The 13,497-nt window shown below is 37.0% G+C and overlaps 1 protein-coding gene across 5 annotated transcripts in view; it reads right to left on the bottom strand.

Annotated features, from left to right (window-relative positions):
* Positions 1-13,497, bottom strand: part of NAV3 (neuron navigator 3) — an 862,702-nt gene that overhangs the window by 72,357 nt on the left and 776,848 nt on the right. For 3 of the 5 annotated variants that reach the window (XM_053585281.1, XM_053585280.1, XM_053585284.1), the window contains 4 exons: positions 13,422-13,463; positions 11,868-12,028; positions 6,479-6,667; positions 1,915-1,967 (listed from right to left, as the gene is read on the bottom strand). In XM_053585281.1, coding sequence (XP_053441256.1) covers positions 1,915-1,967; positions 6,479-6,667; positions 11,868-12,028; positions 13,422-13,463 — 445 coding nt within the window. The remainder of the gene's footprint in view (positions 1-1,914; positions 1,968-6,478; positions 6,668-11,867; positions 12,029-13,421; positions 13,464-13,497) is intronic. The other 2 variants (XM_053585283.1, XM_053585282.1) reach the window with 1 other exon arrangement.

Consider the following 13,497-nt stretch of genomic DNA (forward strand, 5'->3'; position numbering starts at 1 on the left):
ATTGGCCCAATAGGAAGAACAGTAAATCTTAATACATTTCTTCTACATTTTTTCCAGTACATTTTTATATGCGTCACTTCTTTATCCATTATACTTATTTATCTGAAAACCAAAAGTGATTTATTAATTTACAGTACTGGTAAATTTAATCATTAAAAGGTGAAATATTGCTGCTGCTAATGATAGTCTGATCTAGAGTGACTAGATGTCTAAAACAGTAACTATGTAGGGCTAAGTTATACACAGAAGGTGATCAGATTTTAATCTAATGAAAATGAGTAACAAAATAATTAGTATTTCCCTTAATGCTTAATGGATTAGTGACATTCAAAGGTATAATCTTTTAATGAAGCTTTCAATACAAGATTAAGGATTATCCATAACACTCAAATCTCATTGAGATGTAGTGTATACCTCACTGTCACCCAACCATAAAGAGGATCCTCTCATAAAACATAACTTCTTGTAGGATACTTAAAAAAAAAAAGACAAAATTATATTCAGTGGGCAGAAAAATCCATCTTGTCAAAAAATAAACTATAATTTCACACATTGGCAAAAGGAGTTGAAACTCTGGCATTCTTCTCTTAAGGAAGTTTTAAAAATCACACTGTATATCAAAAGACATATTTTTAAAAATACCCATCTAGTTCTTTTAGGCCTTCACTGTTTGGCACAGCCTTCTCAGAAAATGAATTCAAAAGTAAAAACTAAAGAAGAAACAATCCCATAGAACAATTAACAGTCTTGGTTCAGAGAAGCAAGGAAGGAAAACTAGTTAATAGTATGAAAATTATAGTATAACAGTATACGGTTTCAGGACTCCACACCATACCACAATAGGTTTTATGAAATTCAGTTCTGTCCAGTCTAGTACACTTGTACTAGACTGTTTATTGCAGCTCAATTTACAATCGCCAAAATGTGGAAACAGCCTAAATGCCCACCAACCCAGGAATGGATTAACAAGCTGTGGTATATGTATACCATGGAATACTATTCAGCCATTAAAAAAAAATGGAGACTTTACATCCTTCGTATTAACCTGGATGGACGTGGAAGACATTATTCTTAGTAAAGCATCACAAGAATGGAGAAGCATGAATCCTATGTACTCAATTTTGATATGAGGACAATTAATGACAATTAAGGTTATGGGGGGGAGGAAAAGCAGACAGAGGGACGGAGGGATGGGGGTGGGGCCTTGGTGTGTGTCACACTTTAGGGGGGCAAGACATGATTGCAAGAGGGACTTTGCCTAACAATTGCAATCAGTGTAACCTGGCTTATTGCACCCTCAATGAATCCCCAATAATAAAAAAACAAACAAACTTATAATGCAAATGATTCTTGCCCCTCCAAGATGCAGATTGTGTGTAATGGTATGCAACTGATCTATTTGTAAATTCTCTTTATTCTCTATATACGTGTGATCCTTAGAATTTTCCTTGATCTGATTATATCATCTTCCTGGCTCTGTTTCTAATTAATGATTTAAATAAATTTTTGACATATGTTGATTTCATATAAAAAAAAAAAAGAAATTCAGTTCTGTCCACTCACTTATTACAATGAGTGCACGAAAGTCAGATGAGAAAGCAAATATAAGTGGGGCACAAAATGGTGGGGAGCACCTGCCAGATTATAGGCTATGCGGTAGCTTAGATTACGCCCTTATTTTACTGCACAATTTCTGTGTAAATGTCACAGATGTATGTGATCTATTAATAGCAAAATGATCTATTTAATCATCCATGTGCATTGCAAAAGTAGAAACTTCTTTTTTGTGTGTGTGTGTGGTTTTTAGCCAGGGCTGGGTTTGAACCCACCACCTTCGGCATATGGGACCGGTGCCCTACTCCTTGAGCCACAGGTGCCATCCACTGAAACTTCTTCTTAATAGCCAATACTTACTGTAGAGTACAGAGAAGAAGTGCTGGAGACCAATGATAAGGAAGAGCCGTGTACTGGAGAAAAAGAAAAAAAAAAAATAGAGTTAAAGTAATGATGTCTACTCCTGAGCCTCTACTGGAGATGTAAAGAACAGGTAGGGAAATAAATTAATAACATCTAACTGTAAGATTCTAGGGGAAAATAATGGCTATAATTTTCTGGATTCAAAATGGTAAGACATGGAAAAACTCCATACATATTTCTTAAAGTGCCTCATTCACCAAGTCCTAGACAGAAACTGACAAGCTGGTGGGTGGGATTTAGGTGATCATTGGTAGTCCTACCAGCTTGTTTTCCATGTATTGAAAGCTATAATAAACTCCCAAATGATACAAAGAAAATTATGGAAACTCAAGCTAAAGTCATCATAAACTTTTAAACTTAAAAAAGTGTTACAAATTTTATTTATTTCATTTTTATACAATAAAGGTCTATTTTCAGAACCCTGTCTATGTCCATTCATGGAAATAAGCAATTTTATCTAAATCACTATTTGAACATTATCACTGATGCATTGATAATACTCTTGTAAGTGTGGGATTATTATTTCCTTTCTACTTTTTTTTTTTTTTTGTAGAGACAGAGTTTCACTTTATTGCCCTTGGTAGAGTGCCATGGCATCATACAGCTCACAGCAACCTCCAACTCCTGGGCTTAAGCGATTCTCTTGCCTCAGCCTCCTGAGTAGCTGGGACTACAGGCACCTGCCACAACGCCCGGCTATTTTTTGGTTGCAGTTCAGCTGGGGCCGGGTTTGAACCCATCACCCTCGGTATATGGGGCCGGCGCCTTACCGACTGAGCCACAGGCGCTGCCTGGGATTATTTCTTTAGCATAAAAATTCTGCTTAATTCAAGGTATTATATCATAGAAATTAAAAATAAAATTGCATAGTATACTCTGTTTTATCTACGTGTATCAATATATCATCTTAAACATTTGAATGCCTGCTTTACACTTCCGTAATTCCAATGTGTTAAACCCAAAAAGTGAATAAAAGTGTATATAACTGTATTTTCAGAAAAGTTTCTCCTCTTTTCTTCATGGGATAATATAGTTACCTTTGCTATAAATATGACGCCCTTGATAGATACTTTACTACCAAAGTAATTAAGACGTGACTCTAGAAGCTCACAAAAACAGAAATATATGATTAAAAGGTAATTACAATACAGTAATAAAAATAGTGTAGAGACCAACATAGTAGGCACTGCAGGAGAACATGGGAGGTGCGTATAACCTCACCTGGAGAGGGCTGAACAGCCGCCAGGAAGAACCGCTTTTAAAACTGAGTGTATAGACTTGCAAAGAGGAATGAAGGACCACCCTCACAGTTCCAACCTGGGCAAATGCTACCACTCTACATAGTCTATCATATTTTGCAATCTATAATGAGTACTTTTTTGCCTAAATTTATGAGGAAAAAATAGGGATGCTGGCTTAGGAGTTGGGGGAGCTCAGTAGGCCTCCTGGGGCTACTGTACCCTCCCTCTGGACCCACCTGGCTCATGGGGTTCCAGTCCAAGAGGATCTAGGATCTGGTAGGAGCGGCCTGGACCAGCTCCCCACAGGCTTTAAGCAGGGGAAGGGGTGGTGGCAGGTTGACGAGGAGGGCCAGGGCCATGCAGGGTGAGGGTCGGGCCATGGGGAGGTAACTTGGAGCCCTGGGCAGGCTCCAGTGGCCCATCTGGCTCACCATGGGCCAAGCAGCCTCAGAAGCTCCTGTCCTGCCAGCTACATGCATGGCCATCTCAGCTGTGACCCTTGATATGGCCGGAGAGAAGGGCTCCTGGGAGAGAGGGAAGGAACAGCCTTCACAGAGCTGGCAGCTGTGGGAGGGTGGTGCAATCTACATGTTTATCAGGGGACCATTATCCCTCTTCAGATGTGTCTCTCCCAGTGAGAACCAGCCACTTTCTCAAGGGGTGTTTTCCAGAAAGTTTGGGACAAAAATGTGAGTGTGCGTTATACCTGAGGGTGCTTCATACACAGCAAAATATGGTAATTCGCAGTCAAGTAATGGGATTTTTCCAGTTATGTTCTTTTGTTCAGGATGGTTCTAGCTACTCTGGATCTTTTCTGGTTCCATATACATTTTAGGATTATTTTTTTCTATTTTGGTAAAGAATGCCATTGGTATTTTGATGGAACTTGCATTGAATCTGTAGATTGCGTTGGGTAAGATGGACATGGCAACAATATGCAAAAATAGTAGAAGAAAAGGAATAATACATATTAGAGCAGAAATAACTGCAATTAAAACCAAAAAAAATACAAAACATTAGTGAAATGAAAAGTTGTTTTTTTTAAAACATAAACAAAATTGATGCACCTTTATCTGATTTAAAAAAAAAAGGAGAGAAGACCCAAATAAATCAAATCAGAGCTGTAAAAGGAGACATTACAACTGATACTGCAGAAATTCAACGGATCACTACAGACTGCTCTGAGCAACTATATACCAATAAATTGGAAAATCTAGAAGAAATGGGTAAATTCCTAGACACTTACAACCTATCAAGATTGAATTAGGAAGAAATCTGAAACCTGAAAAAACCAATAGCAAATAACAAGATCCCAAAAGTCTCTTGTCAAGAAAAGCCCGGGATGGATGACTTCACTGCTGAATTCTACCTAGCGTTCAGACAAGAGCTAATACCTGCTTAAACTATTCCAAAAATATGAGGAAAAAGGAATACTGTCAAATTCATTCTACAAGGTCTGTATTACCTTAATACAAAAACCAAACAAAGATGCAACAATAAAAAAAAAAAAAACTATAGGCCAACATCTCTGATTAATATAGATGCAAAAAACCCTAACAAAATAGTAGCAAACTGGATTCAACAACACATTAAGAAAATTATTTATCATGATCAAGAGAGATTCTTTCCAGGGACATAAGGTTGGTTCAACATCTAAAAATCAATCAGTGTCACAATCAGTGTCATCAATCAAATCATCAGCATCCCATCATCATCAGTGTTCTATCAATAGAATGAAGAACAAAACCACACAATCATTTCAATTGATGCTGAAAAGGCATTCAATAAAATCAGATATCCCTTTATGACAAAAACTCTTAAAAAGTGGGTATCGAAGGGACTCACTTCAACATGATAGAAACCACATATGACAGACAAACAGCTGGTCTGACTCTAAATAGGGAAAAAAAATGAGAACCCTCCCTCTCAGGTCTGGAAGAAGACAAGGGTGCCCTCTTTCATGGCTGTCATTTCTAAAGTATCGTAAGAGCCCCCTTCAATAAAGTGGTGACTTTGTATTTCTGATTAGATATATATTGTCTACCTGCAATCAGTGGACTCGACAGGGAATAATTCACTATAAACCAGTGAAGTGAGTGGTTGGGCTAATATTTCAAAAGGTATTTTGAAATATTGTGGTTTAATTTAGTGCCAGCATATTCAGTGCACAGTGATAGTCTGAAAAACAGAAGTCAGTTCTCATGGCCTCCTAAAGTGTTAGAAGACATGTTAACTAAGAAGGTAGGAAGGAAAAAGGAAGGTAAAAGAAAAGAACAGGATAAATTCTCACTTTATCCTCATGACAAATCTATGACATCACAGATGAAGAACCTAGCGCGAACCTAATAAAGTTACATAACGTGCCTAAGTTCACAACACACACAAATGCATGTCTAAGCCAGGGTTTATTCAAAGATTGGGCATCCTTTCGTTTGCACGTAATTATTTAGGAGTAGAATAGTGTGGCTGATTTCATGTTTAGTTTTATTCTAATGAGATTTTTATGTTTAGTTTTATTTTATCCTTCAATGACATGACTTACACTTTATATGCCACAGTTTCCTTTATGGCTACTTAAAGAAAAAAAGCATTTATTGAAGAAAAGATAAAAATCTCTCAAGTTATTATTCACAAGTCGACAGTTGAGGTTATATAGTTTAGAAAAATATACACCTTTGAACATCAATTAAACTTTCTAAGTTTGTAAAATAGATTTATTTAAGGTATTTGCATAGCACCGTGTAACTATAAAGGCATTTATTAGATCAGGGGAGAATGTCACTGCCATTGGATAAAAAAATGTCATTTATAAAGCAGAAAGTAGGCACAATATTAATTTTAAAACAATAAGATAAAAAACACAAGAAGCAGTTTTTGAGAATAAAGTCAGCAACATGTTTCATAAAATACATTGTCTGGTTTGTGTATCTTTGTGGCTCATTAACTGAGGGTCAAACAAAACATTTTTTCCTGATATTTGATGCATCTGAGTTGCTGAAATTATGCATATATGCATGAGAATATTGGATTTATGTTCAACTGTTGTGTAGCTATGTACTGATCTAAACAAATTTTGGCGTATTTCCAAATTTATAAAGAAACAGAACTTGGTAAAGAATGAAACATTTTTCAGCTTCAGGGTTCCCAACTGAGAAACATGATTTCCTCTTCGGCCATCCCTCTGACGTGACCAGTGCAATGTTCTCCCACAGTTAGATAGAATAACGTCATCTTTATCGTCCTCCCACAAACATGCTCACCTTCCTCCATGCTGTCTCTGAATGAGCCTGAGTGACTGATGGCGCGTGGCCTTTCCTCCAGGGAAGTGGCACTCCCACAGAGCTGAGCGTCATCGTAGAGGTCAAAGGAAGAGTCCTGGGCAGGGATGCTGTTCGAGCGCATCATGCTGGGCCCCGGAAGGTTAAACTGAGACAGATTTGTTGGACTCACTGGAAAAAAAGCACAGACAGCCTGTTACTCTGGGACTCGCAAGATGAAAACAAAGGTTGATAGAAGTGAGAATGTGATTGCAACTATACGGAAAGGTGAACTTATAGGGTATCCATGCACAGGAGCCTAACTCCAAAATGGTCAGTGACAGTCACTGTGGAGTCCCTCTTTTCCTCTGGCACCTTCATGGCAAGCGTTATGTCAATTTTGAAAGCAACAGCAAACACAACCAACAAGTCACCTCTATTTCTTCGCTAGAAATATAATAAAATGGCAGCTCCTGTGGCTCAAAGGAGTAGGACTCTGGCCCCATATGCCAGAGGTGGCAGGTTCAAACCCAGCCCTGGGTCAAAAACTGCAAAAAAAAAAAAAGGCATTTTCTGCTGTCTGTTAGTCTGTTATGAAGAAGAGATTTGTCTTTCTAGAGTTTATAGGTTTCTTACTTAAAGAATAATTATTACTTTGATAGGAAAAGCAAAATCAAAAAGAAGAGTAAAATCCAAAAAAGAAACTAAGTTTTTTTCCAGAAGGGCCCTTTAGAGGCTTCCAGGTAAAGACTTTCAGTCATTTTGAGTTCTTAACTGACATACGTTCATTGCTGAGATCAGAGTGATTATCAGAGTCAGGTAGGTTATAAAGAAGAAGAAACCAATGAACTTTTTCTTTAACTGAAGTATAATGTGTGTGGTATCTGTAACCTGTCATAAGGTTAACTACATAAAACTATGCTCTACTGTGTTTAAGACAGGAACACCACAGGAGACTGTCAAGGGCTTCAAACATGTTGTATTTCAAAAAAAGTAACTCAAGACTATACTTTGAAAAAAGAATTAATTTACCCATTGTCTCTCACCAAATGTTTCTCATGGATTTAAACTTTTAGACCAACTGGTCATTATCCATTTAAAGAAATATTTGTTTGATTGAATGCATAATTGCATTGGAAAAGAATACCATTTTGAAATTTGGAACAAGAGCAAAGTAGAAAATTGAGAACTAAATTTATCATAAATTCTCATATTAAAGAAAAGCTAGTTTGTTATTGGTGCATGGGAAGCAGGTAAGAACCTTTTATGGTATGAAGGAAACTGCTTAGTACTTTGAAAACCTTGGGACATTTTATGTCATTGGTTTAGAATTGGTCTTACATTGCTTCAAAATTTGCTATTATTTTCTTTAACACGGGCACCATACTTCTTCCTAATATAATTACTCCCTCTCAAAATAATGTAAAGAAGAAAGGGCTGAGGTAACAGAAGGGAAGTGTCTATATCTCCTATTTGCGATGCGTAGTGTGTGGGAGTCCCTTCCAGATACACTGAGTGAATGTGTACAGAGAACAACCCTCGGGTAGAGTTAGTGATGAACTGGAGTAAAAGGAAACACAATTCTAAGAATGATATCTCTGTGTGCATATGAGAAATATGATAAAGCGAATAATCCGTCAGAAGGAAAGAAGAAAGGATGGAAATAAGGAACAAAGAAGAAAAGAAAAGAAAGAGACAGAGGGGAGAATCCCTCTTTCAAGAACACACCTTGCACCAACAGCAACCATTAGTCCCAATTTAGTTTGGCAACTGGCAAAAGCCAATATAGCCAATATACATCCAAGATGTAAACGTATATGATTAAGGTGCCTGGATTGGGGCAAATAACCCCAGTCTAGTTTCACAGAATGAATCAACTCTTCATGAATGAAATATTCAACACAAGTTTGTCAGTTCAACATACACATCTAGAGGTTAGAAGGAGATTTCATTTACTGTTTGACTTTGCATTAATACTTACCAATATGATTACAGTGATATCCAAGTGAAGTGTCTTTGCTCAATTTCAAAACATAATAATTTATTTAATGTAAAACATTGATGAGGATTAGGGTAGATTATTTTATTTTATTTATTTATTTTTGAGATAGAGTCTCAAGCTGTTGCCCTGGGTAGAGTGCCATGGAGTCATAGCTCACAGCAAACTCAAACTCTTGGGCTTAAGAGATTCTCTTGCCTCAGCCTCCCAAGTAGCTGAGACTATAGATGCCCACCACAATACCCGGCTATTTTTTTGGTTGTTGCAGCTGTCATTGTTGTTTTAGCCGGCCTGGGCTGGGTTTGAACCCACTAGCCTTAGTGTATATGGCCAGCACTCTACCCACTGAGCTGCAGGTGCCACCAAGATTAGGGTAGATTTTAAAGGGAAAACTTTGCATTTACAAACACTTTTGATAGTATCTCCATTGGAAAATATCCATAACTATTTAAGAATTTTCAATTAGGTTAATATTTATGACAAGTCTGTTTTGGGGGGGTGTTACAATTTGGTGTTTCATCCACAGACTTATTTGTTTACATAAGTTATAGTCTGCTATTCTTCCTAGAATGGGAATGGTTTCTATTAGAGCTAGCATGCTGGGAACTTAACAAACCACAGATTTCTGTGGCAATAGCTCACAGTAGTCTATGGAAAATGACATAAGTATAGGGATGTTAAATTTCTAATGTTTGTTATCCATTATTTATACAGTAATATTCCTACAAATTTCATGTATTAGCACATTGGTAGTAGGTAGGAAGAAGGAATATATAAAAAATACATGGGTAGTGCAATTCTTGAATGTTAGTAATAATCATATATCTAACTAATAATTCACAAGAGATAATGGTAAAATTGAAAACAGGTGATGTTCAAAGATAAATGTAGAACAAAGCTAACCATATTCAAGTTAAATAGTTACATTTTATACATTTTTAAGAAATGTATAAACTTTCCTGCCCAAAGTTGAGGTAAGCTAGAGATACACTCAAAAGCCTTTAAGATTTTTATATTTTTTAAATAACACAGCATAGATCTCAGACTATGTGATTTGACGGTACGTATGTTCGTAAAATCTGGGTAGGCACAGCAGAGTGTGTTGACATACATAGGAAGGTCTTCCTCTATGACTCCCAACGGATGAAAATATTGAGGCATTGAGGCAATAAGATAAATGCGAACCTTTCTGATTGTCTACAGATTAAAAAGCTAAAGCAAGAGCAATGCCACTGCATAGGGAGAGAAATGTGGGAGACATTTGGAAGATAAAAATCACAGGCTTTGGCCTATTGAAAACGCGGAACATGAAGGACTGGGTGGCGTAGTTTCAAGTAAGGGTATTAATTACAATGAGGTTTGTCACTGGAGTAGTTGAAAGAAGGGTGATATGTGGAACTACAAGGAAAAGAGAAGGAAGGAGCTAAAGCAGGCCTGGGCTTAAGGTGGCTGTGTGGGCCCGTTCACTGATGGGGTTTTAAATTTAGAACTCAAACGGTCTCAGAGACAAAGAGAAAGGCTGCTTTGAGAAGTAATACTTAAACTTGTGGAAAAGAACATAAACAGTGTGTATGGATGAGAAAAAGTCTAAAGGAAAAAAAAATCTAGTAAAGATATAAACACGAGGAACAGAAGCAGGGGGAATTCCATTGCCCAGGGTTTCTATCTAATGCCTGGAACGATTACTAATAGGGTCTCTTTCACTTTCAAAAGTGACCTCCAATATATTTAGGTCTCTGCTCAGATAAGCCACTCAGAGAGAAAGAATTGTAGTTAGAAAAGTATGATGGGACTCAAGAGGCAGTGTCACGGAAGTCAAGACCTGAAGGATGCTGTTGAGAGATCTTTGGTAAAAAGCACAATGGGCTAACAGGGAAAATCCACATCCTAAAAAAGTAAACTTGACCTTTTGGAATCTTGGTTTCTATAGCAATGAAATGTAAGGGATGTATTTAATCAGTGGTTTTCAAATCCAAGTTATCAGAATATTAAAGTTACACAGATATATTTTGTTAGTAAAAGGGTAATTCAGATTTTATTTATTAATTATATTCTAGCTCTTTGAAAACAATGCAGTGAAATCCATTCTCAAGGGTGTTAAACACCACTTTTTCTTAACATGTTGTAGCCATGGACGTGTTGCCTTCAGCTGCCACATTAACTGTAATTTACACAAACCTTAGAACACATTTCTCTCTGCACAAATATTTGACATTCTCGGTAAATGAATCCTTGATTCAAATGTCATAGGTCTGTGTGAGGCTTTCAAATACCTAAGCTGTGCATCTCCTTCGCATAAAATCATGGGGTTACAGTGTCATGAATTACACTTAATTAAATACAGGCAAAGCTCAGGTATATCTGATGAGTGCTGTTCTCTGATAGGTAAGACATATTTTCAATAAAAATGATGATTTGCCACAGTCTATCAGGTCTTACATGCTCCCCCACCTTGGTATACATTATGTTAAATCAATGAATCCTTATTATATGACCTGGTGGGTGGCACCTGTGGCTCAAAGGGGTAGGGCACCGGCTCCATATGCTGGAAGTGGCGGGTTCAAATCCAGCCCTGGCCAAAACACACAAACAAACAAAACATATCGCATTTGTCCATTCAACAGATGAGAAAATCAAGCTTAAGTGATTTCACCAATGTCAGACATAGTAAGTGGTGAGTTTTTCCCCCTAAGGAATGTTGAAGATGGATTTAATCAGAATAGTGACTGCGGGGAAAAGTATGGAGTAAGGAGTGAACTAATCAAATAAAAGCTAATAAAAATTAATACAAGATATGAGGTACTTGCTAACTCAGAGCATTTTAGGTGGACCTACCAAAACATTTCTAAATACATTTTTTGAAGGTAAAGTATTAGTTTTTTTTTTTTTTTAAATAGCAACTCAAAGTAAATAAAAGTACATTCTTTCGCATCATGGGGTAAAAAATTTTTATGCTAATAGGTTTAGCAACAAAAATTTAGTGTTTGATACTAATTCATTAGCTCATATGGAACCATGACCAAAATAATTGCTCTTAATTGCTAAAAGCCCTAATCTGTACAGTGGGAAGAGTTATAACAGTAAAACAGAGTTATAGCTTTGAGTTCTGTCTGCCACTTACTAAGGGGGAGATTTTTTCAAGTCAAATGACCTCTCCCACCCTCTGGAACCTAGATTAGAAAATAACCACAATAATAACCTATGTTAAGCATTTTTATAGCAATAAACAACATAATGTTAGGAAATTATTCCGTGAAGAATAAACAACCATATTATTAAAAGGTATTGTTAAGGTGTGTTTATCCCTCTTTTAATTAAGTTAATAGATATCAGGGCTCTGTGAGGATGGGTGGTAAAAAAAAAAAACTCAATCAACATTTTAGAATATTTTACCCAAGTTGGAAAAGTGGTATTTTCCTGTTGCAGAAGATGACATGGCAGAAGGGGAGACGAGAGGTGACTGGTTCCCCGTGTCCTGCAGGCCTCCCGTGGAATGAGAGCGCAGCCACTCTTTCCCCTCTTCTTGGCTGGCCTGCCGAGACGATGGGGTGTATCTGCAAAACAGCACAGCTGAGGCACTTAAGCACATCGACAAGGGCAAGGCAAGGCCAGGACAGGAAAACATGGAGAGGAGCTTCTTATTCAGAATGAACAACAATCTTAAACAGATTGAATCTCATTATAATTGCTCAGTTCTTCCAGATGATCTTACACCATCTGTTTGAATCTCATAGGGGGGAAAAAATAAGGGAATTTGAGAAGAAAATTATGCTTTTGTGAGATATGAAGTTGAAAATCGTAAGCAATGAGCAAACAGCCAAGTTAATAGAGAAGGACTCAAAAGCACAGTGCATGGAAGGGCAGAGAGAGTCCAAGAAACAGACCACAAACGGTGGACAGGGGAGGCCAGAGCCACGGGAAGTAGAGTGACAGTCACAAAAAGGCATAGGAAATGGGACACAAAGCAGTAGGGTTGTTTGTTTCATAATGAAAAACAGTTCTTCGTCTAAATGTGACTTGATACCAATGTCTGGATGAAAAAAAAAAGAGGGAGTTACGTGTTCACTACGTTAGAAAATAAATTTCGGGAACAGAACATTCAAATGGAATACTTGCTGTTGGTTATTGCTAACAAATTAGAGAGTAAAAGAATAATGGGGAGAGATCTAATTTCTTTAGACCACATACTAGCCAATTTTTAAATTTCAGTATTATGCCTCTATTCATAGTATTATGCCTCTATTCATAGTCCTTTCTATATCCCTTCCTCAGATGAAAGTGTAAAGTAAAGGACGGCCATAAATTAAATTTTTATTTATTATGAACTGAATAATTACTTTCAGATTATCAAGTGATATTAGATTATTTCAGCTTTAAATTGATCTGACAGATACCAGTACCCCTGAAAAGATCGAAGTTAAATTGTTTTGAGTTTTTGATCAAAGGATTCTTTGAAAATCATTCCTTAATTATCATATTTATCCTATGATGATCAAAGTATGTTTTCTTTGATTCAAATGAGAGCGTCCTTCAACCTTTCAACATTTACTGGACACATTTGTAGACTTCAAGGGTTCTAAGATATTGCCAGCATATGCTTCAAAGATGCAGAAGTTAGGAAAGTTAATTTTAATTTGAAAATTTTTCATTCTCCAAATATTTGCTGACCCCAAAAAGCAGTGCCTGGGACAAGTTTGTTAAGAAGTCTTATTTCTCCCAAATTGTGGTCTTCATATTGGAATTCATTTGAATTCATGAATGCAAACCTTTGCTAGTATCTCTACTTGAGGGTATCTCACAACTCTTCAGGCCAGAGGAAACAGCAAGATTAAAAGTGATTTCCTCTTTATTTCAGGTGCTATGTTGCAAACAAACAAAGAGGAGAGACAGCACACAAAGTTTACATAACAACAGAAAGAGGAAGCAATTGTGCTGAGAAGTATATACCTTAGTCCCTTTTTGGGTAGTGTATTTCTGTCAAGCTGCATGCTGTTAAAACAAAGAAAACCCCTAAGGACATAAT

The sequence above is a fragment of the Nycticebus coucang genome, chromosome 3, assembly GCF_027406575.1.
Source record: "Nycticebus coucang isolate mNycCou1 chromosome 3, mNycCou1.pri, whole genome shotgun sequence".
In the NCBI taxonomy this organism is placed as follows: domain Eukaryota; kingdom Metazoa; phylum Chordata; class Mammalia; order Primates; family Lorisidae; genus Nycticebus; species Nycticebus coucang.